Source organism: Cydia fagiglandana, chromosome 7 (genome assembly GCF_963556715.1).
Source record: "Cydia fagiglandana chromosome 7, ilCydFagi1.1, whole genome shotgun sequence".
Taxonomy (NCBI): domain Eukaryota; kingdom Metazoa; phylum Arthropoda; class Insecta; order Lepidoptera; family Tortricidae; genus Cydia; species Cydia fagiglandana.
Window position 1 is genome coordinate 10,879,771 of NC_085938.1, and position 27,234 is coordinate 10,907,004.

The 27,234-nt window shown below is 35.8% G+C and overlaps 2 protein-coding genes across 2 annotated transcripts in view; one reads left to right on the forward strand and one right to left on the reverse strand.

The window, feature by feature from the left end:
- The window catches only part of LOC134665888 (uncharacterized), a 93,123-nt gene extending 70,998 nt beyond the window's left edge, over window positions 1-22,125 (forward strand). Inside the window, exons 2-3 of the mRNA XM_063522919.1 lie at window positions 15,545-16,309; window positions 17,222-22,125. Coding sequence (XP_063378989.1) covers window positions 15,545-16,309; window positions 17,222-21,881 — 5,425 coding nt within the window. The 3' untranslated portion in view covers window positions 21,882-22,125. The remainder of the gene's footprint in view (window positions 1-15,544; window positions 16,310-17,221) is intronic.
- LOC134665902 (calcium uniporter protein, mitochondrial) overlaps window positions 1-27,234 on the reverse strand; it is a 174,426-nt gene that overhangs the window by 146,709 nt on the left and 483 nt on the right. The window contains exon 2 of the mRNA XM_063522952.1: window positions 22,176-22,281. Coding sequence (XP_063379022.1) covers window positions 22,176-22,281 — 106 coding nt within the window. The remainder of the gene's footprint in view (window positions 1-22,175; window positions 22,282-27,234) is intronic.

Sequence of the window (27,234 nt, forward strand, 5' to 3'; positions counted from 1 at the left end):
CATGGATCCCATCATCAGAACTGGGTTTTGACAAAAACGGGACCAATCTGTATGCATATACTTTCAATTAAAAAAAGAATTTTCAAAATCGATCTAGTAATGACGGAGATATGGAGTAACAAACATAAAAAAAAAAAAAAAAAAAAAAAAAAAAAAAAAAAAAAAAAAAAAAAAAAAAAAAAAAAAAAAAAAAAAAAAAAAAAAACATACAACCGAATTGATAACCCGAATTGAGATCTTTGAGATTTGGAAGTCGGTTAAAAATAAAGAAATTACACCAATTACATTTTATTTTATGACTGTTACAGGCACACAAAATTTTGTTGACGTGCATCACGTGAAACCTTTTACCAATGCAAATATTTTATGTAGTAACCAAATTGATGTCGCCAAAAAGTTCCGGTTTGGAATACGAGCATTCAAAGGGCAGATGTTCACTCGTTATAGCTTCGCTAGCGAAACAGGAGCCAGAGTGCTAGCCTCTGTTTGCTCCCCGCTATTGACACAGTCTGACTGGAAACTGCATGAAGTAGTTTTGTTTGCCTCTCTTTAATCACCGTTTCTGCCTTAAACCTTCCTGGTAGTGTAGCGTGTAACAAAGTGTTCTATTTGTGTTTGTGCAGTAAAACAGTTCGCGTTTTACGAAACTCCGAAGTAGTTTTAAAGTTTAGTGTTCACGTTCATTTGTACCGTAACTAAAATCTCGACAAAGCGATACGTAAGTCAGCTGAAAATATATACGAGACTAAGAAACTCAAAACTATGATAGACACAGAGTTAATAAGGTAACAAGGCTTAAGTTGGTTGTAAATAAATAAATATTATTCCATTCAAAAGTTACCGTAAGTCGATAAAAGTGGAGCTTCACCTACTTCCTCTTTTTTTCCACTCCATTCTGATGCTCTTAAAAGCGCTTCGGCGCCAGTATACAAGTTGCCATAACGATTTCGTCAGATTGCAACCATTCAGCACTATAGATAACCATTAGACCGTGGAAAGCCCCGTTAGTTCTACAATCTGCCGCAGCGAGCCGGCTTTGCGGCGCCACCGTCACGGATGCACGTGATGTATGCGCGCACGCAACCTAACAGACGCGCCGCCGCCGCGCGACAGCCTCCCGCATAACTGACGTTGCCTCCACACTTATCAGTACTTAACGCGAGTGACAAAAAGTGAATGGTATTATTTTAATATTTTTTGTGTCGGAGTTTCTGTGAATCGCGATGTTCCTCAAGGTAGGTCGTGTAAACATTACTTAGAGTAGCCTACTATCAGTTGTAACAATGTTTACAAATAAAACTGGGTAATTGTTGCGTGACAGACATTGTATCATAACATATTTAATCGTTTTAGAATGGAACGATATAATTTGACATAATTGAGTTACTAAAAATATGATTTATGTTACTTAGGTACTTATATTTAATATTAGGACATGTAGATATGTTTAATAACTTCCGGAAAAAGTATCTCTCTGGCAGCTTTATTTACATATAGTACACGATTTGAATTTAAATTGAAAATGTTTACCTTCAAATCGTATTTAAATTGAACTTAAGTAAATGTAATTTAGTATTTAATTGCCAAATGACGCAATTCTATACAAGATAGTTGACAAATCACCGGCAAGTATTATTTTACAATGTGTTAAGGTATTTGCAGCGCAGGTATACGTATTATTCTCTAATTGATTACCGTGTTCGTGTGGTAACTGGTAACAATAGGGAACGGATCATTGTTTGTAGGAAGGAATCTTTGCAACCTCGACTCTACAACTCTACACCAGAAATAGCAAAACAAATTAACTTTAAACTAGCCTTAGTCATCATTAAGTTTTTAGCTTAGGATGATAAAAACTATTATAGCGTTGATTAGAAAACCAAAGACCTACGCAATACTCGTAGTCAAGCCTTTAGACGGGCCAAAAGGTATTAAGTGTCGACAGTTTCACATCGGTCTTAGTTATCTTTGACTGATAAAATTGAGATGTATTATCGCTGCGGGAAGTAGATATAGTCGTATTTTATGATAACAATAAAAATAGTCATGAAATGATTGAAATTGAAGAAAAACATATGTGGACCAGACTTCTTTCAGTTCTTTCTATATCATGTCAATATTGTCGACAGACTTCTTTAATTTTTCAAGCAACTTGGACCACCCTGTATATTATGGGTTGATTTGTGTAAGATTGTCCCAAAATATTTATTTATTTTATTAATACCTATTTATTGTATTCTACCGAAATTTGGCAAAAAGAAATACAAACTGTTTCAACGGCCGTGATACTGCCACTGATAATTAAGTTAGTAAACTTACATATAATCGCTAATATTTCAGCAAAAATGTATTCAAAATGTATTCCTCGTTTCATGGATAACGTTACTTGTCTCAAGGATCGTATAAAGGACACGATGTTTGTCACTTTCACGTTCTGCTTCCTCTCTGAGGGAGTCGTAACATGGAGCGAAGTGACGTGTTTTGGTTCACGATGACTTACCAACCAGCCCATTTCGTATGTGAACTTTCATGTACTTAGGCATTTAATGCCCTTTTACAAGTTAAGTTGTGTAATTAGTAGACACGTGAGATTCATATACAGTACAACAGAACCTTTAGAAAGTCAAACAAGTTACGGTTGCTTTTTGTTACTTGGATCCTAATTTTATCTAATTATGTAGCCGCTAAAAGGCCCTGAAGTTTTTGCAATTGACTTTTTATACTGCTTCGTTCTATTTTTTACTTTTATCAATTATTGTCTTACTCTACTGACAATCCAAATGTCAAGTATTAAATACTGTTAAGTGTAGTAGGTAAAACATAATTTTAATACCCAAGTCATTACAAATTACAAGGCTCTAAGTTTCAATCAATTAAAAAGTCAATTCATGTTATAATATATAAAATTATTTGATTTGTTCCCAAAGTTGACTAAGATTTACTTGCGAAGATCACATTGTCAATACAGCAAGGTCAATTTGCACTTGCAGAACGTGACCAAAGAGTTTTTCTTTAAGATTGCAATACCAATACATGAGGAGATATTACAAATAACGGATGGTCAATTGGTCACGCTCGAGACATATTACGTCCCGAGTAATGAATAGAGGTATTGTCCGAATATATAACAATCAACTTTATGTTATTTTATTATTTACGACATATTTAGAGGTAAGATGTCTCAGAAATGGAACCCAAAAATGAACAAGGGCTTCTGCCGGCGTTTCGGCGTTTGACGATATTAATGTGATGTTTCAATTGTATGTGTTAACGACATTGTGCGTGTGCGAGTCGGACTCACGCACGAAGGGTCCCGTACCATTACGCAAAAAACGGTAAAAAACATCACGCTTGTTGTATGGGAGCCCCACTTAAATACTTAAATATTTATTTCATTCTGTTATTAGCTTATTAGTATTTGTTGTTATAACGGCAACAGAAATACATCATTCTGTGAAAATTTCAACTGTCTATCACGGTTTATGAGATACAGTCTGGTGACAGACAGACAGGGAGTCTAAGTAATAGGGTCCCGTTTTTACCCTTTGGGTACGAAACCCTAAAAAGGTAACGCCAATTGCGAAAACTTTAGGCGGATATTCTTTTAGAAGGTCTCGAATCTACATTTTCTGATCGAATAACAACTAACGTTGATATTAAAAGCCTAAAATATGCTAATTTAGTCGGCAAAATAAAACCAACCCGGCGAAAGATCGACGTGATATAATTTCGACACCAAAACAACCGTTATCATAACACATAATCGAACACACGGGGTTTTGTCAGAGACAATGTGGCAGGAACTACGCTTTGCAAGCGGGGGGATAATGGTAGATCTCTATGACAATAATGAACTCTCTTCAATAAACGAAAAGGTTTATATTCCCTTGCACTAAGGGGTAACATTCGTTAGCAATTACTTATGTTAATCATTTTCGTCCAGGTATTTGGACGCCATGTGCTTATCAGTGGCGGCCTTGCGCCATTAAATAAATGAATAGCATTAATTAACAGCATCACTCATATTACCATTTTTTATTACCTACATAATGGATAAGGAAGAAAATTATTTGCTTTAAAAATGGCTCTAGTTATTTTTTATATTATACTTTATTTTTATTTTTTTTATATATATTTATATTATATCGATTATAAATATGAATAACTTAAAGCCAAGCTATTACGACAAACTGTTCAAAATGCATGAAGATCGTCAATCACATTAGCAACTGTATTACGAATCGTTAACTCTGTGACAGGCCGAAGCTAAGCACGATTATTATTATTATTATTATTGCAGCAAATGCTACGTGTTAGAAGACTAATTATTTCGGTGAAATGCACAATATGCACATGTTACTTCGATAGCGTAATGCAATATACGTAGAAAGAGTTTACGTTCATTTTAACTGGTAATACTCCCGTGTGAGATTCGATCATATTATAATTATTGAATAGTACGGCTAGCACCAGTTTGACACTGACATATTCGCTAAAGTCTGCGTAATTTAATTTTTTTATACATCTCGCTCGCACTAATATGCCAGATTGCCGGTACGAGCGAGATGCATAGAAAATAAGTTACGCAGTACGCACACGCTAGCGAATATGTCAGTATCAGGTCAGTGTACTCAGTGTCAACCTCGTGATAAGGCTACCTCCAGGCCGGCCACATTTCGAGCGATAATTGTTTTCGCCACCAGAGCCCTCGGTATTGATCGACTCTCGGTAGTGAAAGACACCAGCTACAGGGGGTCCCTAAAACCAACGCCAAGACTTAGAAGCCTTATAGAACAGCTGATGGGCTTTAAGATTAAGTAAATTTACCCAAATTCTCATTTTTTTAGTCATAGGTATCGGCATTTTTATAAGAATCCTGGTTAGAAAAGATATATAAAAATGCCGATATCTCATAAACTGTGAGACTTTCATTAAGGGTAAATTTGCTTAATCTCGTAGCCCATCAGCTGTTCTATACTTAAGCCCTTTAAGTGTTGACGTTTGTTTTAGTGACACCCGATATGTTAATAAATTCAATGATGGCAATCAACGCATAGTTCAATCATAATCGTATCTTATAAATAAATAAATGAATAAATAAATATTAAACATTATTAGGACAATTTTTCACTGATCGACCTAGTCCCACAGTAAGCCCAATAAGGCTTGTGAGAGGACGATATATTATACATATTTATAAATACTTATATACTTATACAAAAACAACCATAAAGTCCATAACTAAGGAGAAAATATTTGTGTTAAACACAAATAAATGCCACAAATACCTACACATCAAGTGATCAAAGAGTCCTTCAAGAAATCAACCTTCCATGTCACAGACTTTAGTTATATAGATCAAATGATGTTATACCGAGCGTTACCAGCCCGTCTCGCATCATTACATTGACGAGTATAACGTTCTACTGTCTTCTATGATGAGATTAGAATTACAAAACATTACCGGGAAACAGAGATATTTAATGATTCACTCGTTCGTGTAGCGGTAAAGTAGGGCTTATCCTGGTTAGCACAATAATTATTAGAAATACAACATTTATTATACAAGCTCTAAGTCACCCCTATTAAATATTAAATACCTGTAGGTATCTGTTTACACTATTTCAATTAGACTTCCTAGAACTCAATAAAATTTATAGATTTAGGAAATACTCGTTTTATCCTATCTAGTAATGTAAATTTATAGGAAAATTCAACAATTAGCAGCACGCCTACGAATGACGAGAAGAGCTTACACTCATTTTAAGATTCCAACAAAATCAAAACAAAGATAATATTGAAAAGGCAATAAATAACTAGGAAGCACTTAGTCAAGTCGGCACTTGGTGACAGAGAAAATTAGTACTGTGCAAAAGCATTCGAAACTCACATTTGTTCTTGCTACTTTGTCGCTTGAGTGAGAGCTCTCACCACTGTGAGCTTATACGATTGGCAGCGCACGGACGGGCAACTGAAAGTCACCTTTTTTAGAAGACAACTATTTTAGGGTCTGTTTTTATTAGTCTATTTACACTTTTATGCAAAACACTTGAGTCGTGATTTAATTTCATATGGCGTAAACCTCGCGTAAACAGGCTAAGTGCCAGCGAAAGTGTTACAGTTTACCATAAGCCATAAGTTTAAGCAGTGATTGTTCTTTAAGGCTGTAGAAAAGCAAAATAAAACAAAGGAATGTTTTAGTCTTAGAAAAAAATAAAATACAAGTTATGTTCTTACGTGCGGTACCTACATTAAAACAATATCAGATTTTATTAATGCCTATTTAGGTTGAGTTGTTATGACATGAAATAAAGCTTGATGATGATGATTTCTTATCGCAAGCCGATTTAAAAATACTTTGAGTAAAGCTCAAACACGGGCTGTCACTCTCTCACATTTAAAAAAATCATAAATCCATTAAATAAACAAGTAAATGCATCAAATAGAACGAAACCTATTTTACAATGCCCGATATGACAACGCGATATCACTTTCACCATTATCGCGAGTCGATTCAATGAATCAATTCCGTCAATGTTGTAAACAGTCCTTAGACCTTATCACGACCGGTAATGTACATAAGGAACGGTATGGGTGTGACGTAACGTGATATATATCATTATGTTATAGCATCTTAGATAAGCGCTTTCTATCTTGATACATTTCTAACCCCATTAGCAAAATCGGTCATCTAACTAAATGTATGGGAACAACGCATGAATTTTTCACAAAAACGCTATCTTAATATTTTTGAAATACAATTACCTACTAAATACATTTCATAAGATAAAAAAAACATTATTTACCCCTAGTGGCAACCAGTTCCCCGATCACTGGTCATAAATGTCATAACATACTCATAATAGACAATGTTTAATGTAAAGTTCTCTAATTTAATTACCTTTTACGATTTATTGCCTCAGATATGAGTTTCGTTTTTATTGGGTTGATTCTGCAGCTATTTCAATTGCTATTCCGTTATGATACGAGACTAATAAATGTTGTTCTTTTTTTGTAGCGTGCTCCATTAAAAGGATAGAATGGGTGGTAAGAAAGCCAATATCGAATCTATTTCCTGCGCTTGACTTGTGGGGCCGTTAACTTAAGCTTAAGCTATTGAACTTAAAGGCTTTCTTGCCATTCTATTTGGATCTTCCCTATTGATTCCTTCACGGACTTAAATTCGGTTCAACCCATCGAAGCGGCGAATACTGAATTTTGAAAGAGGTGGCCCCGATGTATCCTGGGTTTACACACATATTTGAACGCTAAACGGCGCATCCATTTGCCGTGCCACTGACGTCACGGAGGTAAAATTCAGTTTTATGAATAAATAATGCCAACCTAAAAGTGGGGTGTTTTTCAGTAGATTTTCATTTTAAAACGATTGCCGTCAAATGCCATCTTTGGCGTCGTTGTCACGATTTTGTGTTGACGTCAATTGCCGTCTGTGGCGTTCAAAAGGTTAAATATCCTTCGTATACTTAGTGTTAATAATGTTTCATATCAATTACGCACGTTATATTTATTGCATGACATCAACACTAGCTTAATTCAATAAACAAAGCGTGAACATAACAAAGTAAGTCCCAATTCCCAATATTTGGGTAACTTATACCTGACTCGATTTACTCAATCACGACATATTTATTAATACATACAATTTTGCGTGACTACTTACTTACATGTTAACAACCTTGTAAAATCACGCTTTCGCTAAACGTTAAGCAAATTTACGACATGTTCTAGATATAGCTTTAAATGCATTTATGCAAATTACTAAGTATATAAAAATGATCAATAATCCCAAGGTTTTCAGCACGATTTGTTATTGGTTCTTAACTCCTGTCGGAGCACATTTAATTTAATCAACAAAAAACGTAAATAAACCTTGCGCAAGCCAAGTTGACCTTAACACCGATGACAACGACAACGTTCAAACCACTGATGCGGGCAATCGAATTTGCTGAAAGCATTAAGATCATTTCATGGGTTCACTCTACATTGACGTTAACGTTTCAATTACAGTTATTACGATTACATTGACAGTATTATACTGAATTAGGAACAGTCAGGTGTGCTTAATCAAAGTGAATGAGTTTATAATTCTTGGAACACAATACAATATTCTAAAGTATTTATTACTACAGTGGAGTCAGACAATCGTTATCAGAAATTGCATCGTTAATATATGTACGCCAGTTTAATAATTGACCGTCTATGAAATAGTTCGTTGTAGGTAATCTCTTAGTGCATGACTATATTATCTCTTTTAAAGGTTAACGTAACAACGTCGTCGGGCATATTATCCACATCGTAAATATGTCATTCGAAGAGCCTAAAAATAAAGTAATTAGATTATATGTTAGTGTTCTTAGTCACGTTAAAGTAACATGGGCAAGTATCATGGATTTTATACAGCCCTAAATCTAATACAATATTGGTTTTGGTATAATAACCTAGATAAATTTTAACATGACAAGCCGTGCTTTAGTTTAAGTTTAGTTAAAACATGTACTTATATGTACAACCGATTAAACTAGATTATTTGGCTGTAACAGTTGACATACAAGCTAACCTACTTGTCAAGTTAAGAAACAGTTTAATATAAATTAATGTAATGGTTCACGGAAAATGTCACTGTGAAATGACACTTGTCACTAAGTGAAGTAAGTGAACTTTAATCGGTAGACTGGACCTTGAAGGTTACTGTTAATTAATTTTTTAAGTATTGTAGCCTTTGAAATTGTGATCTCCTTTAAACTTCACAAATTCTTTGAGTCCATATTTTATAACATTGTAATCTTCAAGAAGCTTAATGTTTCACTACCTCCGCCCTAGATAACTTTTTACTTAATTGGCGTCTAAAATAAAGTGTACCTAATAAAATAAAATGACCATGCAGAACTATTTCAAATGATTACATTACGTGCATTACTTAACTAAGAAATATAGACATGTCCAGTATTGCGTAAAATTCATAGTAGTTCTATCTAATACATGTTGCAAAGAACGACATACGCGTAATTATGTAATGGATGTCATTTCACTCGCGTACCTATAGTAGTATATTGATATCATTGCAATTACCTATCTTACATTACGGGTAAGGTGTGCCTTACTTTTATGAAGTGTAAAATGGTACCTAAATATATTATTCTTAGATACACAGTAAATGCATATAATATGGTTCGATCTGGGTAGATATTGTACAGGTGAATTTATATACGATTCTATTGATTTCCTTGTTGTGTCGAGTAAAAGTACAGTACCTATAATTTTTTTTTAAATCCATCCTAATTTGATGTGCAATCTGCAGTTCGCTGAAATTCCTATCACTATCAAACATCAGTAAGTTTGCGCAAATTGATACGTTGCTAAAATTGATGACTGTTTTTAACAATGATCGATGAACTTACTTTATAATAGCGACCCGCCCCGGCTTCGCACGGGTTGACAAATTATAAACCTAAACCTTCCTCAAGAATCACTTTATTGATAGGTGAAAACCGCATGAAAATCCGTTCAATTGTTTTTGAGTTTATAGCGAACATACAAACACACAAACAGACGCGGCGGAGGACTTTATTTTATAAGGTGTAGTGAATATTTATTGCTATCCTATAAATAGTTCTTCAAGATTCAAGAACAATAATGACAACGAGATTACCTTTATTTATATAAATAATTAAATATTGAACGGTTGCCAATAATTTACGGGCACTGTCGTAACTATTTATTTACAATGCGCTATTTTAATTTCAGACTGATTTAATTTATTTAGTGTTTCGGTTTGTATTTATTGTGTCCAATCGCGTTAGTAACATGAAATAGGCGTGGCATAGATTTATGTTAACAAAATGTCAAATTAAATATGAAAACGTAATGGTTTTAACGACCACGGAAAGGGTCATGATTTTAGCGTCTATTATGGTATGTTTGGGTCGTGTGTTATATGGTATCTATATTACTTAGTCGATTTAGCGAATGAGGTGTCACACCATTGGACTTCATAACTCCGGTGTCATTTTAATGAGTTCATACAGAAAATAAACCGTAGCCTGTTTAAATTATTAAGTATCAACATGCACAAAGAACGTTCAATAAGATATTTCAAGCAAATCGAAGTGGTTCACAACTTCACAAACTAATCTTGTAGGAAAGTTTGCTAAATGGCGGTCCTCTATCTCTATAGCTTAAGCTGCCTGCAGATCAGGAAACGCTACTAGAAACAGTCACGACTGTTGATAAAAAAGTTCCAAGATTAACAAAATTTATCATTCAATGATGCTGCAAATTTTACTTGATGAGGACTACTTTCTGTGTATACACATAAATATAACTACTAATTATACTATTGTATGAAACCAACACTGAAATGCACCCATAGAAAGAAAATAAATGGAGGCAAGAGAGCGGGTAACATTTTATAATGGAGTGGCTGCCGCATTCTCAATTTGCAATCTTTAAAAAGGGGTCTTTACGGTAAAGCGGAGGGCTTTTACCATGCAACATGGATATTTGAAATCATTTTTATGCTAAGGTTTATATTGTCATACTCGTTTATTTGTTCATTTGAATAAATAATTAATCTGTTTTCGTTTCTGTTTGAGCACAAACGTTTAATTAAAATTAATATAAACCATAGTTACAACATCAATAAAAACACGTATGAACACAGATAACAACTGGGGTGTCACGGACGGAAGAAAGCGGCTACCGCGGATGTGGATAAAAAGTTAACTATGTGCCAACTCGCACTATGTTCCCCACATACCAACAATACACACACTGTAACGAATTGCAAACGTATCATTACGGGTCAATGTCGAATATCAACCTCGATAATGAAACCAGTTTTTTATTTACATTCAGATGTTGGCGAAATTTTCGTGAAATGTTTATACAAGACGTTTACGCCCCTCTCTGGTGACCTAAAAATATCTGACACTGAATCACATACTCTGTTCTATTTCAAATCTTTCGTAAAAAATGTGGTTCGGTTGACGACGAACGCGAAAATGAAAGAAACATTTTAACGATGCTTTCAAGACACTGGTCAAAAGCATTTCGGATTGACATGTGTGATTACACAATCAGACTACATTAAACAATCGCATTTTATCGTTACCATCATCCTACTACACCGTGAAAAACAAAAATCAAAATTTCGTTACCTGCCTCTATATCCCTCAAATATGCAAGAGCGATTGCAATTATTGCAAACAAGACGATTCGGGCCGTAGTTATAAGTCCCCCATGCTAGCCCAACCCAATGCAGATTAGAGACTCCTTCATTGAATTTCACCTCAGATGTGTGCAGGTTTCCTCACAATATTTTCCTTCACAGACAAGCCACTGGCAAATGAATGGACATTTTGTACAGACAATACATGTTGATCTGGTGCGTACGGGCTTTGAAACACCGACCTACGAATTGGAAGCCGCAGCGCACGTCTTGCCGCTCGGCTACCAGTTTTACAAATAATTAAAAAATGCGAACAATACATTTTTTTTTATATTTTTTTGTGAGCATCTCAAAAAAATACAATCGTGAATTAACGTAAATGAAATAATCAGTAACGTGATGTACTGAGAAGGTACCGGAAATAAAGCGTAGATAATAATTTATAGGTATACAATTAATAGATTAATTACAGTGGATTCAAAATAAGTAAATCAACACAGGACACGACACGCCAGCCGGCTAAAATTTATCGACACGATTTGATAAAAGAAACACTATCAATTAACAGCATCGTCAAATGAAAAGGTTGTAACTTTGGCAAAACCTTGGTATAACTTTAGCAAATACACTGCACTTTGTGTTGATTATGTGCAAATTACAAGGTGAATGGCGATTTTTGCCTGCCGGGCTAAGCAATTCATTCATTGTTATTAATGACAAGTGTTTTTATGTCAACCAAGCGTCCCATCCGCTATCAGCTTTGCCTGTCGCTGTCGGGTAAAATTCTGCGTTGGTTTAAGACGGTGTTGTTGTCTTTTTATCTCGTATCCATCCGACCAAAACAATCAGATTCACTTGACCGCGAAGAGGCTGAGTAAATCTTTGTCTTTTATCTGTTTGAGTCTCTATCATTAAATACAATGAGTCTTACGTTCTCCACATTTCGTAATATATGTACTTATATATTGGAAGTACCTAATCTTATATTTAACAAATTATGTTTAAATACGATGGTGGCGTAAGTTATGTCTATTATTAGGAACTTATTATGAATTTAATACTTTCTGAGCATAACAATGCGCAATAAAGAACAGACTGATATTGTTGAAATTAACGTGCGAAACACAATTTATGTACTTATATTAAAGTACCTAATGAATAAGAGGAGAACTATAAGTAATATTAATAATATTTATGTAAATAATTTATTTTCCTAATTGGAACCTACCGGTAAATCGAAACAATTATTTTTATAGACAAAGGGATTCTTAACAATTATTTTTTGATTAAACAATTGTTAAAAAGGGATTATGTTTGTGTATCACACACCCACAGCTAAGAAGCGCTACATATTTATAGAAATTGGTCAAGCTTAAGCTACGAAGCTGTCTCACTGGTAGGTACTTAAACGTAGCGCAGCATAGTGCTGTGGAAAAGAAGCCATTGTATCAATATTAAAGTAGATACCTATTACTTACCTAAGCCTAAATTGTTTATATTAAGTCCTTAAATTATCATTTAGTTAAATATAATCTACTTACATTTGTATTTTCATTTATCTGGCCCATGATAGAAAGAGATTAAAGTATAAAATGTCATCATTGCCTCTACCACATGCTTATTTCACAACTACATATTATAATAATATGCATACCGGAAACTATAAACAAGCATACAGTCCGGAAAACCGACACATCCTTCGTATTAAATACTCCATTGTTTCATTTTATACACACGCCGGATGCGTCCAGAAATTGGGATCGTCCTGTGTCCAATAATTACTGTCAGATGCCTTCAGCTCGAGACTGTACTGCACTAGTAACCCGGCCTTCTTAGTTTAAATTAGACCAAAGGACCGAACACGAAACTTTGAACTAATTCTACCACCTGCCTACGTAGTTTACTTAGAAATCTAAGAGGTTTCAAGCTGAGTAGGTAATAGGAGGGATATTGAATTCCGGCACCCTTAACTTTTTTGTTTTTGTACGGTTCGATACAGTTGTTACATCAGATAAGCTAAAAATATACATAAGGTAAAATGTACCTAAGAGAAATTGTACAAAATAATCTAAATAATATCCGCCGTATAAGGAAACAATTTATTTTGATGCGTTTGAGTTAATAGGTAGGTACATACATTTTGATTTAATTTTTTCCGAAAGTCAAGGACACGACAATTAACGTGAGACCCATTTATTTACTAAATTAAATTATTAGAGAAGCAACAGAATTACAGAACCTAATTATAAGAGCAAATAGACGTGATCACGATTTGTCTTGTTGATTAAATGCAACATATTAATATTAGGAGAGAACAGACGAATCGATTTTTATTGCTGACAGACAACTGTTTGGTTAACAGCCAAATGCTCATACACATGTAGTGAGAGGACATCCTCTTCAATTGCAATGATTTAAGAGTTTTGCTTAATCAATTTACAAAGCATGTAATCACAAACTATGCGCTTCATTTTATTTAATTCACGAAAAAATAATAATCGTTATCATACCTATAGCCTGCTTCGGAAATCACTACCTGTACACTAAAGTATTTGAAAGATAAACATATTAAATTAAAAATGCATGGTTATAAGAGACCGTCTAAGCTAACTCCGCACCGACATTGACAGAACAAAGTCTAATAGTGTCATTACGAAACGTTTTATTTTCCACGCTTCCACGCTTTGTCATTGCAGTTTCTGCAGAATTAGTTGGGTCTGACATTACTATAGCTCAGCGCATTATACGTTAAACACCGCATTATGACACTATTTCAACTGCCTTAAATCATACATGTTATTCCGTTGCAATATTCAATTTAAGAAGCTTATTCAAGATTAAAAAACTTCGGATGGTCATATGTTACTGTCAGCGCTAAGGTGTAAACAGCTAAAATTCTGGGACACTCCGAAGAGGTGAAATTCACGGCTTGCCCAAAAAGGTCGACACATGTCCCGCGACGTCTCTGGCGCGTGAATATTTATAGACGACGCTCTTAGTCGACGGCACACAATGTGTTAATTTTCTGGGAAGTGGTCAAAAAACTAATCTCTCTTCGAGTCTTCAGAAAACATGAGTATCCAGAAATCATAAGTTTCCTCATAGCTGAATTGAGACGTTCACGGTTATTTATGAACATGTCTATTAATTATGATACAAAAGGAAAACCATTACTATAAATTATCCCGCTTAACCAGCTCAACGAATAAACTTTGTTAGGTCTGAGCATGACGTTCGTTTTTTTAACCCGTTCCAACTTATGAAAATTCGGGTGGACAAAAACTATGATGGCGCAGCCTTCCTATTAAATTCCGTTCCAGAATAGTAGGCGCCGGGTTTAAAGACGAAGCTGTTTTGGCACGACTTCAAAATAGTATCTGTAATGTTATGTCTTAGGCCTTAATGTTATGTATTAAGGAAATCTAAAACATTTGCATTTAACATGTCGATTAAGGTGTAAGGTAATTAATTTATTAACCTCAAATTACAATATCGCATGATGACGAACGACATAACGAAATCATGTTTTAACAAAAGAGGACTCCTCGTAAGGCCCAAGCTATTTTTAGGACGTTTATCATATCTACCCAACGGCCTAATTTTAGGTACTTATACTAGCGGCCCAGACGTACTACTTGCTATAAAATCTGAAATTGGCATATTATTAGCAGCTGAAGTCTTATTAAGGATCGGTACGTGTCAGAAGTGAATGACCTAATTTTAGGACTCTGGGCCGCTAATTGATAAATTAATATAGTTGCTTGGGCCGGAAGGACTACATTTCTCAGTCCTAAAAATAGGACGTTGGGCCTTACGAGGTTATACAAGAGGTTACCCTGAATTTCAATTTTAATGCCCATTTCGCAGATTTCGCACGAACAATGTGTCGAAATATAAATTATAAGAAAAACCACCAGATACACATATTTTATATAATACTAGTGAATCAAAAAGCCTTTTTGGAATTATTATTTTGTCACGTGATATTTTTTCTTTTTTGCTTTGTTATCTTAAAAGATTATTCCAGGGAAATATGATATCTGTATTTGACAAGACTTGTTGTCATACTGCTGTATGTACGGCACTGGCAGATCGCCAACGATTCACAGCCATAATAATACCGTTACCGGGCGTTACTTCGCTAAAAGACTAGTCCTTGATAAGTCCATGTCTCGAAAAATGAAATATTCGACACACAAAGGAGTATCCTAACTCAACATTGACTTTGACGTCATCTCAACAACTATGACTCAAACAAACCACACCAAAAGCGTATATCTTAAGCAAACACGGTTATCTTAGCTTCGCACGGAGGGAGAGGATCATAATCTAATCTATTTGTGTTTTGCGTTTCAGGCATTCAGTGGACTCGGTCGCGTCGTATTCTAGCCAGAATCACGTTGACCGCATAAGGACACAGAACTTCTCAGCGGCTTCTTGTCAAGACGAAGGCGACTTCGGATCGATTAAGACAAGCCTCTTCAGGCGCTCTTCATCCAACTTGGAATACCCTCACAAAAGACCCGAAAGCGTCACGTCCAACACCAGCTCCACAAGAAGCCGCCTTCGAGAACTTGTCGAAAGGAAATCGAATCAGGAAGATCACAAAACCGCAGCAAACACCGTCGGTGATATCCAGTATTTTGAAAATCCTACGGAAACTTTGGAGTTCGATAAACGGAGAAATTCACTAGAATCCAAAAAGAGTCAAGAAGAACGGCCCAAGAAACGGAAGCTAACTAAATCTAAGGAAAAGGACAAGGAAACTTGCGAGAATAAGAACAAAAAACACGAGAAATACCAAAGTAAATTAGCCGAATATTATAAGCTTCCTGTGCAATTGCCACAAGACGAGTTTTACCAACATTTGACACGGTCTAAAGCCGCGGAAGAACTGCTTCAGAAACGATTTTCAAACTCTGATACAGAATTCAACGGCAGTTACGGTAGGCTGTGTAAACACAAAGAACCAGAAGGTTCAAATCTACGTCGTAGCCGAAGTTTAGCAGTTATCAGAGAAGAGACTTTCACTGATTTACAGATTCAAAACCACGCCAAGAGCAAGCGGTCTCAACTCATACCTCGAGCTCGCTTATTCGACAAACCTTGCTTCAAAGACAGGTAAAATTTATTGTTCATATACCTACCAACCATATTTCACGCAAATAAATATACATATTTCTATTCCATTCTTACTAACGCCAAAAAAATTATTGCAAATTTACTTCGTAGACTTCATTAACTTCTACATAATAAATTTGATTGCACTATATGGTGAGTTGTGTGCTCTGCTATGGACACAGACCAGACAGGAATTTGCGAAAAAACTGGCCAAGTGCGAGTCGGACTCGCGCACGAGGGGTTCCGTACCATTACGCAAAAACGGCAAAAAAACACGTTTGTTGTATGGAAGCCCCACTTAAATATTTATTTTATTTTGTTTTTAGTAGTTCTTGTTATAGCGGCAACAGAAATACATCTGTGAAAATTTCAACGGTTTAGCTATCACGGTTCATGAGTTACAGCCTGGTGACAGACAGACGGATGGACATGCGGACAGCGGAATCTCGGGTCCCGTTTTTGCCCTTTGGGTACGGAACCCTAAAAAATTTACTGTCCGGCCACATACATTTTGATTACCTATTTACTCTAATTAGCCCAAATGTTTAAAATAGCCTTTTTGCGTTTTCGTTAAAAGCTAGTGCCTACGCCAATTCTTGGGATAAGATGTCAAGCGGACCCCAGGCTCCTATGAGCTGTAACAAAAAGCCGAGATAATGCGAGGAAGTTGTTGTGTTGATACCAAATAAGCTACCCAAATTACTATTTTCACGCAAAAGAGTATACAATACATATAGTTGTTCTCCATAATAGGAAATTCAACATATTTACGCTCACATCTAAATACATCGATTGATTAGCGTTTATTTTAGACAACGAATAGTAAATCTGCTATATTTCAAAAAAGAAAATAAACCTAATCTAATAAGTTGCAGCTTGTAAGTTTTATATGTACTTTTGTTTTCTTTTCAGGCTGCCAGGACGTGCTAAATACCAAACCAAAGAAGAAGTATTGGAAGGCATTTACATTGACAGCACCGCATCTTGTTTTGGAGCCATAAACGGTCAAAGAGAGAACGAAAATCACGTTGGAAACGCCGATCGAAAATCTGAAAAAGAAGACACCGTATCACGAAACGAAAGTCACCATTCAAGATCAATTAGTGGTAGCTGGCCCAATTTGAACGACGACTTGAAACCAACCAATCTCTCCGAAGATAGCATTGGACACTCTCGTAATCCTAGCGAGATAGACAGCTTAGATTCAAATTACGTAAGAAAACATTATAACTTTGAAGCTCATCTTAAAAATTACAAAGACAGTTCTCCAGACTCTGAGCGGTCTGTTGTCACCCCGGATCGTCACAAATCTCTTTACATAACAGATCACGACACAGACCAAGAAGACAGAGATCGGTCTAAAAATAATACTCCTAAATCATTTACCAACGACAGTTTATCGATCACTCATAGCGATAAGGATAAAAAGGAATTAGCAGAGCTTGAGCATGTAAATAACCCAGACTCATATGACGAGATTTCTATTAAAAGTAAGAGGAGTGAAGCACCCAGAAACCCCGAGTCTGAAGATATAAACTTCCAAATCAAGGATACGCAAATAAAGGACGCAGAAACGCAGTCTGTAGTATCTGAAAACGACGGCACAATATCGAGTCCGCCAGACAGCATCACTTCTTACATATCTATCTCGATAGCATCGTCTACAGACAAATCACATAAACTAGAATACTTAGCTAACTCGCTAGCAGAAAAGATCGACGAATACTGCGAGTCACAATTTAAAGAAAACGCGTCTGTCGCTTCACATACTATAAATTCAGAAAACAATAACACTGAGAGCGATCCCATTTACACACAAGTTAATAAAAAGAAAACATTTGCAGACATCCGGCGAGACTCATTCTTGAGTAATAAAAGTAACATATTTAACGAGATACCGAAGAAAACCAACAACGAAGTATTTGTATCTAACACATACATAGAGAGCGATAATCATTCTACTAAAAGCAACTGCACTTCATCTAAAAATATAACCACAGAACCATTCGTGACAACTTTAATAGAAAATCAATACTATTCATTGCCTGATATTAATATAGGCAAGTGTTTAAGAAAATCGGAAAGAATTGACGCTCAACTGCGGGAAGAAGATCAAGAAGATATACCTTGCGAAAATACTTATGAAATAGCCCAAACGCATTTCCGAGAAATTTTATCTACTAAGGGTAATGAAAATTACGGTCAGTTAAACAAAACGAATGTCATTAATAATCCTAATCTCTCCAATAAAACAAGTGTCTACCTACCAGACTATAGAGAACCACAAATAATCCAAAGTTTTACTAAACTCGAAGACGACTTGAAGTCTATAATTACTGTAGACAGTTCTAACGCAGATGACAAAGATCCTAATTTCTATAGATCAGATTCTCATCAAAACGAAAGGGAAGTAAATGAAATTGAAGGTACCATTCGTAATAATAAACTAATCACTAAGTCAGAAAGTTTAAAACTGACAACTAATTCAATATACAGACCAGAAATTCATATAGCAAAATCGTTTTCACACGACAATATCAACAAATCTGCCTACGAAAAGAAAGGACGGCAAGGAATACGAAAACATTATTCATTGCGACAACGTGATCCTTCTGACGATGATATTCATCGTTTACCAAGCCCAAGTACCGTTGAACGACATGTAACCAGACCTTGTGACTCGACTATCAAAAGTTTAGCCAGTGTTGGGGAAGGTAACACTACTCCATTATTATCTCGCGTACAGTCTTTTAAAACATCTGCTGAATCAAACATAGCTATCGTGCCGTTGAGTGGCCATCAAACTATTGTGATCGATCCGCCTCTCACTCAGGATTTGAAAGACAAGAGTGTAAAACCAATCGCGAAATCAGAAGCGAAAACAAATCAATTGAATACCAATATAGAAAATCTGTCGAAAAAGGAGCCATTTAAACCGTCCCAAGAAAGTCTAAACGATAAAAATAAAGAAGGAAAACCCAAAAACGGATTAGTAGATAATTCTAGCTACTGGATTCCCAAAGATCCTTTCATAACAATCAAATTAAATAAAGTTGTGAAGACAACCATTCCGAAACTGAAAAAGGATAACAGTGAAAAAATCGCCAGTGTGCAATATAAATTTGAAAAACCACCACCCAGATTAATAATTAAAGACAATAAGCAAACAGAAGACAAGGAAAACGTCCACTCTGTTAAGGAAAACCCTAACATGACCCGACCACAAATTTTACAAGTGACAGACTCGAAAAACAAAAAGCAAAGCGACTCCACAAAAGTAGAAACTAAGAAAAAAGTAATGGCGGAAAATACCGAAGTCGTGCATGTGCCGAAACCAGAAATTATGAGCGAGTCTAAAGAAGATATAAGAGAAACAAAATGCGATAATACTGTCAAAGAAAAATTAAATAATGCAATTAAGACTGACATTGAATACCAGGAAAAACTGCATTCAGTCAAAAATTATTGGTCAAAATTGATCGACAAACCGCCAGAAACTAAAGACAACGGCAGAACCGAATGTAAACTTAAGACCAACGAAAATATTGCAGCGGAAGCTGTAGTTGAATCTGAGAAAGGTACTCCGGAAGAACCTGATTGTTCAACAGAAGTTTCAGTATGTAACATTATTAAGTCTTTAGAAAGTGTCAAAATAGTGGACAGCATTCGGAAATTGAGTCAAACCAAAATACAACTATGGAAAGATGAATCAGAAAAAGTTAAAAGCGACTCTGAAATCGAAGAAACAGCTGTTAAGAAGATTGTCAAGGATTGCGAAAGCAACATTTATGAGAAACCGATATACAAAAATAAAAATACTGAACTAGATCTATGTCGAGACACTCCTGAGATTGAAATAGTAGAGTTGAGTTGCGATGACAATCAAAATCAAAAGACTCAAGCGACACTTATAAAAGCAAAAGGATTTGATAAAGAGTGTGATGAATTCGATCACGTGCGATATAAAGTAATGAAATCGGAACTATTTAAAAATAGCATGATCGCTAATTACCGCAAAGAGGCTCAATTTGACGGCTTACTGCAATACTTGCAAGATTACAGCTTTCAAGAATTATTAGTGAACAATAATATCGTTATTATTGAACCTGTCAGAACTAAAATTGAACCAGTACCTCGAAACCAAATTAACTCGGATACTCGTAAAATACCGCCAACATTACTGAAGAAAAACGACAATTCTTGCAGTCATGTTGACCGTTCTAAAAATGCAATCCGTCGACATTTCTTTTATCATCCCATACGTGTCAACAAAGAAATCATTGAAGAAGAATTACCAAATCCTGATACAGTAAAAAAAGTACGTAACTTATTTGAGGATACTCTTAAAATGAAGAGTCCGATGACCATGACACAAGATCCACCTTTAGTTGACGAGACCGTGGGTTTAACAAGACGTGCAACCTCTTACCGAAACCTTAATGAAGAATCGAAGAACAGCAAAATTGGAGGTAGAAAGAAAGTTATACGACAGCTTACAATCGAGACAAACTTTGGTAATAAAAAATGGGATAACGCCAGTCTTTCGAGTGGAGTATCTAGCGGAGATCTAAGTTCAAACAACGACTACGAACACGACGCCTTAAGCCCATACTCGAACAAGAATCTAAAAGACAACGTATATAGTTCCAGTGATGAGTATCTTTGTGATTCTGTCAGCCACGATTTCTGTTGTGAAAGTCAATATGTAAGCCCGGACATTATGAAAAAGATTCGAGAGTGTGGTACGTCAGTCACTTATTACGGAGGAAAGGTGTTAAACTCAAAACCTGGTTCAACAGTTAGTCCGATGACTAAAGCCATAATGGAAGAAATAAAAGGGTTACAGAAGAATTGCAGCCGAGACTGTTATTCCTGTCAGACCAAATGCCGGGGAGACAAGTGTTCTTGCTTGGCGCCCGATAAACACAAACCAGTAGTTTCAGACAAGCAAAGCTCTAATGCGTCATCGGACTCTGGAAACCCCGATCCTGACAAAAACAAGCGTTCAGAAAATTTCCCTAATTTTAAATTTAAACTAGTGAAATCGAACAGTTGCAGCAGTAGACTTGAACTGACTGGTACCGACGATAATAAAAACCCTCGTATGAAATACAGATCACCAAGCAAGCAACGGAAGGCTGATGATCCTCCACTTATGAATGACGACGAAAACTCTGTAAAGAACAAAATATGCCGTCTTGAGAGTTACAATAAGGGTATCGCCAAAACTCCATTTGAAAAGAAAGACAACGAAGACAATAAAATTAAGCACGCTGCTTCAATAAATAATAAATTGAATGATACAATCTTGAAGCACAACATTGTACATCCACAACAAGGTATACCCGCGATCCCGCCCAAAAAAGAACAAGAACCTGAAATTGTGGATAGCAAAAATGTAATACCGTTGCCCACAGATCCGCACAGTTTTGAAAAGAAGTATTATTACGTCAATGAGAATTTAGAACAGAGCAAAATTCCACCGGGAAAGTTCGGTGAAATGGTATTCGAAGAGTTCGAAGTTTTAGAATCTTGTTACGATAGTTTAAATAGCAATAAATCATTAAAATGATTAACTTTTACCTATAAGCTTTTGCTTACATAAATTGTGATCTGTTTTCAATTAATACTATTAAATTATTGCTTGTAAATTTAGTATATTGTTATAAATAATATCTAGCTTATAGCTGTATGTATTTAATTTAGTTTATGTCTCCTATTATGTAGATGCGTCTAATGTAACATTTCGAATTGAAGAATAACTACCGTAGTCTTGGTGATGGCTTCTTTGTATTAAAATATAACTTTGAGTAGTTTCAATGTGTTTTCTTGTCCATTTTCATGATTTTCCTAAAGAAAACCTTACCGTCAGATTTCTCGTGATCAACTTTTGAAGGCGTTTTGGATCCGTGAGCGCATACGCTTGTGAAAAAGGATCTTCGAGCCGGTCGCCATCGCCGACACCATGACTCCTGCACAAAAATACACATTTCAGAAAAAAATTAAATAGGTACCTACCCGTAAACGTAGAGTCAGCAGCAGAAGTTGATAAACGGGCGAGGTGTTCAAAATTACCTTGAAGCGCTCTTATTCCTTGACAATAAGTCTCGTCCAGATCATTTTGAACACCTCGCCCGCTTAGCAACCTCTGCTGCTGACTGTACGGGTGAAGTACGTACAGCTAAAAACTTGGCATAAGAAATTGACAGTAGTAGTGTGGAGCTGACTGAACATGCCACGCCAGTAGGTAGGTAGGTAGTTAATAAGTATTTGCAGTTTCCATGCACAACTTTATTTAATTAATCGGTCATTCCCACCTGTTAGCACCAAGTTGTTGCCACTGGTACTTTACACTTGGGATTTCCCACCTTTTACTAACGGGAAGCTGATGAGATTTTTTTGCTATAGTTACCACTGGTCAAAGAAAAAAATGTTCCCAGTTGCAATACCTCTTAACACATTGACTGCCAGGAACGAGCGTAGTGAGCGCATCAGCGCACGTATCTGTTGCTCAGTAGGCCTACAGGAGCGGCGGGACAGTATCTCGCCCGAGAGATAGCCTACTCGTCTTTTTCTAACTGTATTAATCAGAGAGGGACGGGTAGTCTACCCCGGGGGCGACACACTGTCATGCCGCTCCTGTGCTGGGCCTACAGATGCCATACAACTCAATAGCCATATTTAGTTAACCTGTTTCTAGTGATCAAAAACTGAGAATCTACTTTTTTGAAGGCGGTTATAAAGGCTAAAATCTGAGCACAAACCTAATTTAATTCACATCCATAATAATTACACGAGGGATAGAGGTCACCTAATTAGGTAAGTCATATTTGTACATCGAGTTTACGTACTGATAACGCAAACGTGCACGTTGTTAGGTACCTACTTATGTAACATAAAAACAATAGACTTACTTCATCATTTTAGTTACTTAGCAGAAATAATAAAATGTCTCTTGCAGATTTTGTTTCAATTACCTAATTTATGTTAATCTGATTACTTTAAATATGACTTAAAATAACTTCATAAGTTGGTCATTCACACAAATTTCAGAACCCTTTGACTTTGATAGGTATATGAGGCAAACGAACAGACGATTCGCCTGATGTCAAGCGATTACCGCCGCCTAGGACACCTTCAACACCAAAGGGGTTGTAAGTGCGTTGCCGATCCTTAAAAAATGGGAATACGCTCTTTTCTTGAAGATTTGAAGTTTGTGACAAAAGATAAAGGGTAAAGATGGATCATTGGATCTAAATATAGGCATGTTTATCCCATCCCGAGCCTCTAGTAGCTAAAGCGCATTTCGTGTAAAAACATAAAGGCATCAGCAGCCTATAGGTACTACAAAAGCTTGTAACTTGTTAAACAAGTGGCAGCCCTTTCTAATAAAATTTAGACACAAGCACAAATTTCTAAATACTTAATAAGACTTTTCGTAGTACACTTACCTAAGCGCTACTTGCACCAATCCTCTAACCCGAGGTTAACCGGTTAAAACGTTAACCCAGTGTCAAATTGTACTGTAACCATGGTAACTCCAGGTTTAACCGGTTAACTCCGGGTTAGTGAATGGTTCAAGTGGCCCTAAAGGGTCATCCATTAATTACATGAATTACATCACACGTTTAGGGGGAGGGAGGGGGTCAAGAAAATGTGACATATTGTGACATGGGGAAGGGGGGAAACACAAACTTTGTGACGTCACTTTAACTTCATCAGTAACCGAAAATTTATTTAAATTATTTTATTCGCTGTACATTTAAATAACAAGTTTTTTAAACGATAATCGTTTTTATTCGTTTAATTTTAAGCAGTTTTGGGTTATAAAATTACTAATATTTATATCGTCAAAAATATTTTGATAAAATATTAATAATACTTAGGTACTTAACTTACTTAATTCGATTTGGCGATTTCGTAGAAAAAATGTGACGTCACACTAGGGGGGAGGGGTTTGCCAAATGTGACCAAGTGTGACAAGGAGGGGGGGAGGGGTCAAAGAACCTAGAAATTCGTGTGACGTAATTAATGGAGGACCCCTAAGGCGCTTAGGACACTGGATAAAATTCGCACGTCGATCCGTAGTGCGCGATCTCGCTCGATCTTCGGAGCGACGTGCTAATCGTATCCAGTGTGCTAAGCGCCTAACGTTAAGGTCGGGTTTGGAGATATTTAAGCAGTCATTGAACTCTGAATCATTTTGCATTGTGTGAAGGTGAAGTGTAAGTGTACCTACCTAAATCTGTACTTAATTGTACATATATTTGACCTCAAATGTAACCTGATTTTTACAATCAAACCAGATAAACATGCATGGAATAGGACACAAAAGAAATTAAGATTTCTTAAATCAAGTCATGTAACATTTAGGTAACTAAAATACTAAAATTAATTAATAATTTATTTGAAATGCTCATGTAAAATTACCTGTATTTTAATATTCCATTGTGTAAAATGTACCAACCTAATAAAACATGCATGCCAAAATTATGTAGGCTCAGTTATAAATATAATACATAATTATATTACATTTCAATTTCAATATTGTTTATGTCACATAAAAGCTTACAGTAAATAACAACCAAAGCGCATATGTATATTACTAGTGTCCGACCGAAGGTTCGGTTTCGGTTTCGGCCAGTTTCGGCCAAAAAATCATGTTTCGGCTGTAGTTTCGGTTTCGGCCAAAAAACGGCCGAACCTTTCGGCCGGGCCGAAACTTACGAAATGGTACTTCGGAATAAGACCAAAAGTTGGGGAATAAGTAGGACAACAATATTAATACCTATGACATATTATACTGATTCATGTATAGGTACAGAAATTAATTGTTTTATTATAAAACACAATTCCACTAATGAGGGCGCCACTGGACGCTCGACGCAGTCTTAAGAGACTGTCAATACCTACAACGCGCACACTGTCTAATTGTTTCGGAGTGAATGAGTGATTTTACCTCAATTTACTATTGGTTTATGTTCCACATGTCCTCTACTTCAGCTTAGCCTTTGGCCTCGCTGAGCCATGCTCGGCCTGCGGTCTCGCTTTTTAATACAATGGACATTGGTTGGAGTCTGTGCTCAACTACTACGAGTAGTCCTGAAGACTGAAGCACGGCTTTGACTTCGCATGAAAGTTCGCCTCACTGGGGCACTTCGGACTTTTAGGCCCAGGTGAAGATTGGTACCCGGCCTTGCGATATTGTCAACAAAAAATTTCGCGCTTGCGTTTTGTGGTTGGTTTTTTGGTTGACCCTGTATCTACATGTTAATAACTTGACTGGTGAATGAATAGAGTTAGACCAAGAAAATTCTGCAATGATTTTGATAGCATACGCAGTGCAACTAGTGCAAATGTTATTTATCCTCGTGCCGCCCACCATACAAAAGTAGAGCCAAGGAAGTTAGAATCGTATTGTATTTTCAATTAGGTTGAATTTCATTTGTTCGAAAAATTTTCGAGACAAATGAAATGCTACCTACTTTGTTTTTAATTAAGGTTGACATTCCAACGAAACTAAGTGTACATCCTAATGTACATTGGGCGGCACGAGGTTAAACGTCATAATTTCATAGAAGTTTTGATGTTTAAAATAACACTTGCACAGCGTGTGTTATCAAAATCGTTGCAGAATTATCTTGGTTTAACTCTAATACTTTTCTTAAAAAACTGCTTAAGTAACATCAATTTCAAGGATATTGGGTGTTGACAGCCCCATTATATGTGTATAAAAGGGGTTTTATGACATTTTTTCAACGATTTTAACTGTTTAACAAGTCTACAAAAGTTTCGGTTTCGGTTTCGGTTTCGGCCGAAACTAGAGCCAAAGCCGAACATTCGGTTTCGGTTTCGGTTTCGGCAAAAAAACATGTTTCGGTCGGACACTATATATTACCTATGTCCATACTAGCAAAATAAGCATAAGCTGTGGCAGACAGGTAAACAGGCCAACAGCTGCATATCAGTGAGAGTGATCTCATAATGTGTTCGTTACCATTCCACAGTCCTAATATTAATAAATTAATTACCTTTACCTAATAACATTTATAACTGAAAATGAAATCATTTTTACATTCTACTGATTCAAATTTGATGCCTGTTCTACTGATGCCAATTTTTCTTGTATTATGGGCCGCTAGAGGATAAAGTGAAGTACAACTATTAGGGTATTTACTTAGCACAAAATATTCACCAGATGAGTCCACAATTCAACTGACAGTATTTATAAAGGACTGCAGAAGGAAAGGACTTGTTAAAAAAATGTAGCGTTGTTGCATACTTATGATAGTTAATGATTCACAGTTATTGAAAAACATTTTAAATACCAACAGTTGTTCAATTATTAATCTATATCTGTAGGCATGACATGTTTAACTGCCTGATATAATTTAGCCATAACATAAAAGAGGATCAAGCTTGGGGTCAATGTACTTTGTATCTTGGTTATTCATATATGGATTGGTGTGATAAAACCAATTTTAATTGCATACTAATGACTTACTCAAACATTATTACTATTGCAAAATTTGTTAAGATTAAAACACAGCCAATTTGAAATACTAACTGTATACTACATATCTAAAAGTTGGTAAAAGCAATTGTATTCTTGTTTATTCTTCAGTGAAATTAGTTAAAAAAAAATAGTCATTATTAGGCATTAAGATGGATGAAAAGTTAAATAACAAATAGAACATTATACAAACTCAAGTTTGTTTAGACCAACTAAGTACAGCCTAGCCTACTAGAGTTTCTTAACATCATCATCAAAATCATGTCATTATCATAAGTTTATTTGTAACAAAAATATACACCTTTTAGAAATGTAAATTACCATACATTCCATGCTTTAGTTTAGGTAAATCTTAAGCACATTTGTCATTACTCATTATCATTAGCGATTTGGCTAAATTAAAATTGTGTGT